The sequence below is a fragment of the Oryzias melastigma genome, linkage group LG1 (assembly GCF_002922805.2).
Source record: "Oryzias melastigma strain HK-1 linkage group LG1, ASM292280v2, whole genome shotgun sequence".
Taxonomy (NCBI): Eukaryota; Metazoa; Chordata; class Actinopteri; order Beloniformes; family Adrianichthyidae; genus Oryzias; species Oryzias melastigma.
In genome coordinates this window covers 6,365,315-6,375,424 of record NC_050512.1, presented here as the reverse complement: position 1 = coordinate 6,375,424, position 10,110 = coordinate 6,365,315, and the positions used below count along the sequence as shown (strand labels likewise).

Here is a 10,110-nt window from a genome sequence, read left to right as displayed (position 1 = left end):
TATGCCACTCCTCCTAGTATGATCTGTGCTGTTATGTATTTTATATTATTTTTTATATCTTTCAGAGTAAAGCAGATTAAAAAATAGCAGTGGGATTCATTTCATGTGCACTGTCCCAAATAAACAGATAAAATAGAAATTAAAGTTAATTTTAAAGGAAACAATAGCACACATGACCACAGATTCTTCGAAATCTTGTTTATTTTTTCATCAGTGATTCACTACCTTCCAGAAAGAGTAAAAAAACACAGATTTCCTTCATTTAGCACCACTTGTTTCACATTGAACTACAAGAAATTTCAGGACACTGTTTCCCACAATGCATTGTTTTGTAGACCTCAAGGCGGCTTGAAGCCAGCGCAGTACCTATTTTCTGGCTCCGCTGGCTTAGGAAGGCGCCTTGAACCCACCCTTTTCCCGCGATACTTCATGACGGATCACGAAAAGGATATGCAAAGCATATGACTTCCATTATTCTTTCTCTCATTGCTTTGCCCCGCCCTCATAATTGGCCAATTACTGGCCAATGACTGAAGAGATATTTAGCCACATGGTTTTGTTTAGAAACTTTAGTTTGAAACAGAAATGTCCAATTGAAAGGCAAACATAAGGTTAAATGGTAAATGGCGTATACTTGTATAGCGCTTTCTACCCTCCTTCGAGGGCCCAAAGCGCTTCACAGTCACAGACCCATTCACCCATTCACGCACACATTCAGACACTGGTGGCGGCTCCGCTGCCGAACACTTGCGCCAACCTCCCACCAGAGGCAATTCGGGGTTCAGTGTCTTGCCCAAGGACACTTCGACACATGGGCGGGCAAGGCAGGAGTCGAACCCGCTCACTTCTGATCAGGAGTCGACCGCCCTACCACTGCACCACGGCCGCCCAAGGTTAAGGACTCAATCTGGCCTCAGTCCGGACCAATGCACTTTTCCAGTCTGAATACACCCTAACATTTTTCCTATGGAAAAAAAGAGAACTGGCCTATGGTCTGTGTCCCTAGTGGGAGACAGTATTATCAGACCCGTTCATCGACCCATTCACACACTGGATCCGCTGACGAACACTGGTGCCAATCTTCCACCAGGGGCAATGTGGGGTTCAGTGTCTGGCCCAAGGACACTTTTAGACATTGGCAGGCAAGGCGGGAATCGAATCTGCAATCTTCCGAGCAGTGGTCGACCGCCCTACCGCTGCACCACGCTACCCAAAGGAATTTTATTTCTGACAGTGCTCCTTTGAGCCTCAGGAGCAAACTGGCAAATACTTAAGCATTTCTGATAAAGATCAAAAAAATTGGAAACACTTTTTGGTCACTGACTTACACTTTCTACTATGCTTTAGCGTGGATGCAGCCAACATAAGCCCCAGTGCAGAATGTCATCCAGAGATGTGGCAAAACACCCATGATATCTCGATGAGATCTGCCCACATATGTTGAGTTTGTGGGGTTTAATGCCAGTTCAACCTTTCTGCCACATTTCAGGAAAAAGTCCAACACTGGTCCACTCTCTTCCTTCGTATCAGAGTTCTGTTGACAGGATATTTGAAACCAGTACATATTTGAGGAAAGTGTTCTTGCATTAAGCTAAAAAAATAAATAGCAATGGTGATTTTTTTCCTTTTTTTCATGTAATGAGTGCATTGGTACGCCTGCTGCTCCTTTTTGCACTCACCACTTTCTGAGCCTGGGGTGGTCTGCAGGTGCATCATTTACACGATCAGCTGTTGTCGCTTGGCAACAACAAAATGCCGCCCCAGGTGCGACTGGAGATTGCATGAGAGGCTAAAGAGGTTGGTGAACTTCAGAGTTTGCAAGACCCTTAAAGAGTTTTTATGACTGGAAGAGGATCAAAACAATGACGCAGGGACAAATCATTTGGTCTGTTTTTGTTTAGTTTTTTATTTTATTTTACTTGTCTTTTATTTTGTACTTATGGGTTTATGTGATCACCAAAGAAATGTAGAATTTTTTCAAAGGCACTTTCTGTCCTCTGTACTCCTTTGGAAAAATCTGATCCCACATTTCCATCAGTACTCGGCTGGCCTGAACTCAACTTCCCATAATTCAACTCAACTAACCATAATTAAAAGACCACTGGAAACACTTTTACAACAGATCAAAATATAATTGGAGTGGGACTTCAGGAACAGAATAACAGCGTCACTCGCTATATCACCCTTCGCGGTCTCATTGTTTCACAGATTTTTTTTTTTTTTTTTGCAGTTTGGATATCTTTTTTACTTTCTTTTTGCAGTGCACTGTGTCCTGCATCCTGATTTTCTGTTGATCCAGTCAATCAATCTCCTCTGTACCACATCTCCTTTATTGAATGTGCTCACTTGCCAGCGTTACATAAATCTTCAATCTGATATTTGTTGTCATTCTGCTATTCTTAACTGTGAGAGCTTGAACAAGAGATAAAACGTGTGAAAATGTTCATGTCTATCTGAGAAAACTGTATAATGTGTTCAGTCAGGGGTTTTAAGGCCTTAAAGTATCTGTAATTATACTTTGGTGGATTTCGCTTATTGTGGGACAATAATGGACTGTATGTCTTGCGATAAATTAGGGAACACTACAGTGTAAAAAACTACCAGCTTCTGAATCCAGTCATGAAGACAAACTAGCTGGGTGATCCTCCATTCAGAGTTCAGAGCTCGTAGAGGCTTTACTTCTTTTTCCTGAGTCTCTCTGAGCAGCACCAACTTTGCTTAACATAATTATGAATTAGATATACAGCATTACCTGCAAAAATGCTAGTGTGAATGCTGTTAGCTGAATTTGGCCTCAGAAGGTACTAGTGCTGATAACTGAAGATACTGAAATTGATAGCACAAAACGCTGAAGCTGATAGCTGAAAACGCTGAAGCTGATAGCCAGCTAAAATTTGAGCTAAATGCAAAAAAAAAACTTAGGTCAGCCAAAACAGCTACCATATAGCTGAAAAGCTATCTAAACTTAAAAATATTCTAAAAAACTGAAAGAAGCCTAAATTTGCCAAAACAGCTAGCATGTAGCTGAAATATTAGCTAAACTCCAAAACAGCCTTAAGAATCTTAGTAAATGCCAAAGTAGTCCATAAAGCTTGCAGAATGCCAAATTTTAAAACTTTAAAACCATAACTTTTAACATAATTATGAATAATAAAAAGACAGGAAAATTATTCAAGAATAAATCAACTTAAACCTTAAATAACTTTCAATATTTTACCCTCCATAAAAATATGTTTTGTCCAAAACTATATAAAATACAAATGAGCGCTAGATAACTTCGGCCCATTAATAATAATACAATAAAATGGTCTGGAGGGCCGGATATAATTACCCGGAGGGCCGGATTCGGCAAGGGGCCTTGACTTTGACACACGCTCTAAAGCTTGTTGATGTTTGTTCTTCTCCCAGGGATGCTGTGGCTCTCTCTAGTGTCTGAGTTGTTGTACATCCTTCTGCTGATGGTGGGATTCAGCCTCATGTGCATAGAGTTGATCCACGCCAGTAACATCATTGATGGACTCAAGCTGAATGCCTTTGCTGCTGTCTTCACTGTCCTCTCAGGTATTTTCATTATGTCACACTCAACATTTACCCCCATCTGTTGTTATTTCATTTAGGTTTAGTGTCTTTTATAAATGTAATGTGTTGGATTTCAGGTCTTTTGGGCATGGTTGCTCATGTGATGTACACACAGGTCTTCCAGGTCACTGTCAGCCTTGGGCCACCTGACTGGAGGCCCTACAACTGGGACTATGGCTGGTCTTTCTGGTAAGGCTCACAGGAACATGGAAGAATGACAGTTGTTTGACTGAAACAGTAAAAGAGACGTTTGAAAACATTCAGACACACCAGGAAGCTTAATGAAGAAATCTTGCTACATGTAAAGACTGTGATCTCACCTCAGCATCTCTACCAGTGATGAAAAAGGCCAAAAGCTCTCGTGTCATGGCAGGATTAGACTTTGATGCTTAAAGCGCAAAATGTAGGCGTGATTGGGATTGCATAAGAGGATAAAATTTCACTCCTATTTAACGCACAGAGTATGATGAAATTCATTTTAGAGGATGAGCATTTCTTGAGGTTTTGTTGGAATAAATGTGTGAAACATCCTCACAATAATGGTTTGTAATGCACTCATCCTGATTGGCAGTAATCCTCCCTTCAAATTCAATATCTGATTTACTGATTGTATTTTTTGTTACCACATAAAACCAACCCTCTGCTCTTGCTCTTCCACCCTGTGTTTCATCAGTGTGGCGTGGGCCTCCTTCACCTGCTGCATGGGTGCATCCGTCACCACCCTCAACACTTACACAAAGACTGTTATTGAGTTCCGGCACAAACGTAAGACCTTTGAACAGTCTCTACGGGAGGAACACGCACGAGAGGCTTATGGATATTTCCGTGATCATTCGTTGCATTCCATCTCCAAATCTCTGGACGTATACTCCAGCCAGTCCCTAAAAAGTGGCAGGAGAACTCCACTCCCTGCTGACTCATTAGACTTTGCTGATTTTTCAACATCTTTGGGAGAGGAGCAGTGCTGAGAAAACCCAAAAGCAGCGGATGGATTTCTCACTGTGCTGCATCTTGAAAGTGAGGCAAACATTCATAGCTTGGACTGTAGACTGTGGACTGTAGACTATAGATTATAGACTATAGACTGCAGATTGTGGACCGTAGACTGTGGACTGTAGACTATAGACTGTAGACCATAGACTTTAGACTGTGGACTGTAGACTAAAGACGGTTAACTGTGGACTGTAAAATTTGTGGACTGCTGACTGTGCAGTATAGATTGTTGACTGTAGGCTGTAGGCTGTGGACTGAGGACTGTAGGCTGTGGACTGAAGACTGTAGACTGTGGAATATAACTGTAGACTGTGGACTGAAGACTGTAGGCTGTGGACTGAGGACTTTAGACTGTGGAATGTAGACTGTAGACCAGGAGTGTCCAAAGTCAGTCCCCGAAGGCCAGTGTCCTACATATTTTTCAACCAACCTGTCATTGAAGCTCCTTATTGGCCAAACTCACCTGATCCAGGTAATTGGCATCAGATAAGGCAGGGGTTCTGGAAAACCAGCAGGAGCCCGGCCCTCAAGGACTGACTTTGACACACCTGTTGTAGACTATAGACTGGTGACTGTATACTGTGGACTGTAGAGTGTAGACTATGGACTGCAGACTATGGACTCTAGACTATGGACTGTAGTGTAGACCAAGGACAGGCAACTCCAGTTATCTAGGGCCACATTCCTGCATGTTTTCCAACATACCCTGCTCTGGCATGTTCTAATTAGCTGTACCTAACTGAACCAGATAACCAGTCATGAGTAGGGCTTGGATATCTGGAAATCATGCAGACACAGCGACCCTCGAGGACTGGAGCTGCCTATCCTATGGACTGTAGACTGTGGGCCTGAGACTGTAGATCGTGGACTGTAGAGTGTACTGTAGACTATGGGCTGCAGACTGTACAATGTGGACCCCAGACTGTTGACAGTGGACTCTATAGACCACAGTCTAGAGTCCACAGTCGACAGACTATGGACTCCAGACTGTAGACTATGGAATGTTGAGTGTATACTATGGACTGTTGAGTGTATATTATGGACGGAGACTGTGAACCTTTGACTATAGATTATGAACTATAGTGTAGACTATGGACTCTTGAGTGTATACTATGGACTGTAGACTGTAGAGTGTAGACTGTGGACTGTTGAGTGTAGACTATGGACAGTAGACTATAGACCTTAGAGGGTAGACTGTGGACTATAGAGTGTAGACTGTTGACTCTATACTGTAGGCTATAGACTTTAGACTGCAGACCATTGGTCACTAACCCTGGTCCACGAGGGCTACCCTCTTGCTTGCATCTAACTCTGCTTCAGTAATTGCTGCTCATCTGGATCAGGTGTGTTCAGTCAATTAGAAACTGAAACTGGGCTGATTCAATCAGCATCTAAAGAAGCAGGGTTAGCTAGTAAACAAGCAGGGGGGTAGCTATTGTGGACCAGGGTTGGTGACCCCTGCTGTAGACTTTGGACTGTAGACTGTGGGCTGTAGACTGGGGGCTATAGACCATGGACTGAAGACTGTGCGTTTTTCTCCATCAAACACTGCCTTAAAGTCAAACAGTATTGACGCTCCCCTGTCCAGATCAACAAAACAGACAGACACATGGAAAATATGCATTTGTAAAAGTCATAATATTGTCAAATTAAAGGAAATGTTGAATAAAAAAATGGCCTCTTTCAGTTACTTTCAGTCTCAATAACATGTTAAGTTCAGGGGACCAACAGAGAGGAAGTTGTATAGCAGTCCATCACTATTTTGCAGTTCACTTTTTGGGGTGTCATAGTGCTATGTAAGTGCAATTTTGTATGCTCTCTTTTTCAAAGCACATTGTGTCTTGATTAGCTGTTAACCATTGTCGATCAATCTTCTCACGGGCATGTCTCCTCTGCTGAATGCATTCAATTTGCCAAATCTACTGTAAATCTTTTATCACAAGCAGATGTTTACATTCTATAAAACTGGAATTGTTGTTCTACAAAGGTTTGAACTCTGTGAGTTTAAACAAGATAGAAAAGTTTGAAACTCTTAATGTCTAACTGAGAAAATTGTGCGAATGTGTAGTGAGGGGTTTAAAGCCTTAAGACATCTATAAAATGAATAAATACATGAATGAAGATGACTAAATTGCCAATTTCACTAATTGCAGGTTATAGAACACAACTCCTGTGATAAACAAAAGAACACTTTAATTGGTTTCTATTCCATGTAATGTAAAAATGGTGAAAGTGTGAAATGTTACAATCCAAGTTTGAAATGAAGTTTTATCGCTGAGGACCCGCCTCCTCCGGATTCGGCTTGCTTGAGTGTCCACCATTGACCATAGAAAACAAAGCGAGGTATTGAGGTCACCATCGAAAAAAAAAACCTTACAAAGACATTCAGCTCTCCTACAACAAAGACATTGATCACATCTCTTTCCCGGTGCAATCGCTGCTGCCACCCGGCTGCCAGGAGAGTGTACTACATCTGAGCTGTGGAAACAGTTCACTTCTGCTCTGAGTGCTAGCTATTTGGGGTCCACCAGTCTCTCACCTTTCCTGATAGGAACCCTACCAGAAGAACCCCACCATGCAAATTTCTCCTCATTCATGAGCTATCAAACCAGCCTTTCATTTTAAATCATGTTTTACTGTAAGTCTGTTAAAGTGCTGCCACCTTAGTGACACATCTGCAGTGTTTAGTGTTATTCACAAACGGTTTTCCCATTTTATGGGGATCAGTGTAAATCACAGGCGGGTATTTCGGTGCAGGGGTAGATGGAAACTCATACACACAACTGATAAGATGTCCTACATAACTGGAATTATTCACATAACAAAAATATATGTATATATTTTACATTGCATTTCTATGTCTTTCAGAAATCAGCACTTAACACTAGAATTCCTAAGCCTGCGCAAATTTGCGCAGGGAAGAGTTCCCCCCCTCTAGTCCGAGAGCCCATTGTTGTGTCATGGTGGGTCACTGATGAGCCATTAACTTGCCCATCTATATGTTAATGCAGCATGTAGTACCTAATGTGTATTTGAACTAACAGGTTGTGTGGGGGTTGTAGTTACCTGATGCATGTGGACAAGTATTGGCTTTCCTGCTTTTACTCACATTTGAACTAAAGTTCCATCTCATTCCTAACCCAGAGTTCAATATGATGTTGCTCCACCTTTTGCTGCTATTGCAGCTTCAACTCTTCTGGGAAGGCTGTCCACAAGGTTGAGGAGAGTATTTATAAGAACTCTGGATCATTCTTCCAAAAGCTCATTGGTCAGGTCAAACTGATGTTGGTGGAGAAGGTCTGGCTCTCTCTAATTCATCTCAAAGGTGTTCTATGGCGTTCAGTTCAGGACTCTGTCCTCTAGGGCTGGGAATCACTGGGTATCTCACGATACGATACGATACGATACGCGATACATGGCTCACGATATCGATAATATCGCGATACTGCGAAAATTGGTAAAAACCCTCTCTAATAACTACCATTATATAGAACATGTTTTGGGGGGAAATATATCCCCATTTGTCTTTTTTACCTTAAACACAATCATACTAAGCAACTTTTCTTATTTTGTGCAACAAATTATAGACACTTTTGTGCAACATTGTTGAAATCAGTAAAACTATGTCTTTGACAAACATTGACAACAACTGAATTGGAATTATCTGTCAGATTCAATGTTAACAATAGTAAACATGATCAGCAGTGACACTACTTAGTGCAGAATTGTTGTAAACAGAACAAATATTAAATAAGTCAAGTAGTGACAGCTATCTACCTCCAAAAGAACGTCACACCAAAGGATGATCAATATAATGTTTTACAGCCTCTCTCAAAATTGACCTAATTTTTTGTGCACTTTTCTCTCACTTGAAAAGGGCTGAGCATCCAAAAATAAAGGCTGATTTACTCAGACTGTTACTTGAGATTATTTTTCCAATTTTTATCATTTTTCCATTTGGTCAGTCAGCAGTCAATAGGTAAAAACCTTAAAACACACATAATAATGGCAATAAATATAATTTTAAGTGCTTCAATTAATTAGCATTCTCCCTAATTTTACAGTGAATTCATGTACTTTAGTTTAATTACATTTAAATTTAACTTCATACATCAAATCCTGCTTTTTTATTTAAGAATTACTTTAAAATTAACATTAGCAACAAGTAATTACATTGTTTGAAAACGTCACATTATAAATTTATCAAAGTTACACCGTACAGCAGCAGGTTAAACATTGAAGTGCATGAAAGCGAAAATTCCGACGCTCCTTGAAGCATACACAGACAACTGCGTAGCACGCGCTCAGTTCCCACAGCAAACAGGAAGTAAGTGATCGCTGACATTCTAGCGCTCAGACAAAGTCACTTCTTACCGGGTGGATCTCCTACAGATGGATGATAAATGCTGACAGGTAGGCATGCTTCACACACGCGCTACAGAGCCTGTATCTCACCGGTGCTTCTCCCGAACGAGCGCGTGCATCGCTATTAAAAGTCCGACGCAGTGTGCGCCCATAGTTCCGGCGCGCGACTCAGACGCTCAGCGCTACAGCCTCTTTAAATGAAAATATAATATCGATACCCGGTGAGAACCCATCGAGAATTGATCGCAGGACTAAATATCGCGATATATCGCAATATCGATATTTTGGCACACCCCTACTGTCCTCCATGTCTTTATGGACCTTGCTTTGTGCTCTGGTGCACAAAAATGTTGGAAGATGAAGGGCCCGCTCCAAACTGTTCCCACTAAGGTTGGGAGCATTGTCCAAAATGTTTTAGCCTCCTGAAGCATTGAAAGTTCCTTTCACTGGAACTAAGGGGTCAGAAAAACAAGCCCACACCATCATTCCTCCTCCACCAATGCAGTCTGAAACGTCCCGTTCTCCTGCAACCTCCAAACCCAGACGGGTCCATCAGATTTCCAGATAGAGAAGTATGATTCCTCCCTCTAGAGAAGACGTCTCCACTGCTCTAGAGTCCAGTGACGGCATGCTCTACACCACTGCATCCACGCTTTACATTGTACTTGTTGATGTGTGGCTGCAGCTGCTGCCATGGAAACTCGTTCCATGAAGCTCTCTGTGTACTGTACTCATGCTGATCTGAAGGTCATATGAAGGTTGCAGCTCTGCAGCAACTGACTGCAGAAAGTCTATGACCTCTTTAGACTTTCAGCATCCTGGCTGAGTTGTTACAAATTCTTGGATTTTGTTCTGATAGAACTGACAGTTGACTGTGGAATATTTAGGACATTTCAAGACTGGATTTGTTGCTCAGGTGGCATCCTATGACAGTTTAATACTGGAATTCACTGAGATCCTGAGAGCAAAACATGCTTTCACTGATGTTTCTAAAAACAATAAGCATGCCAAGTGATTAGGACTCCTGATTCTGATCATTTGGATGGGTGAGCCGATACTTTTGGTCACATAGTGCATGTTTATGACTTATAAACATAGACACATCTTCAAGTCAAAAAGACAAACATCCCAATATCAGCAAGACTCACACTCCTCTGAAACACTTAGCTCTAT

General features: G+C 41.6%; 1 protein-coding gene across 1 annotated transcript in view; it reads left to right on the top strand.

Moving 5' to 3' along the window:
• Window positions 1–6,240, top strand: part of LOC112137170 (germ cell-specific gene 1-like protein) — a 10,713-nt gene extending 4,473 nt beyond the window's left edge. Inside the window, exons 3-5 of the mRNA XM_024259331.1 lie at window positions 3,409–3,561; window positions 3,657–3,768; window positions 4,253–6,240. Of these exons, the coding sequence (XP_024115099.1) occupies window positions 3,409–3,561; window positions 3,657–3,768; window positions 4,253–4,547 (560 nt within the window). The 3' untranslated portion in view covers window positions 4,548–6,240. The remainder of the gene's footprint in view (window positions 1–3,408; window positions 3,562–3,656; window positions 3,769–4,252) is intronic.
• The last annotated feature ends 3,870 nt before the right edge of the window (window positions 6,241–10,110 follow it).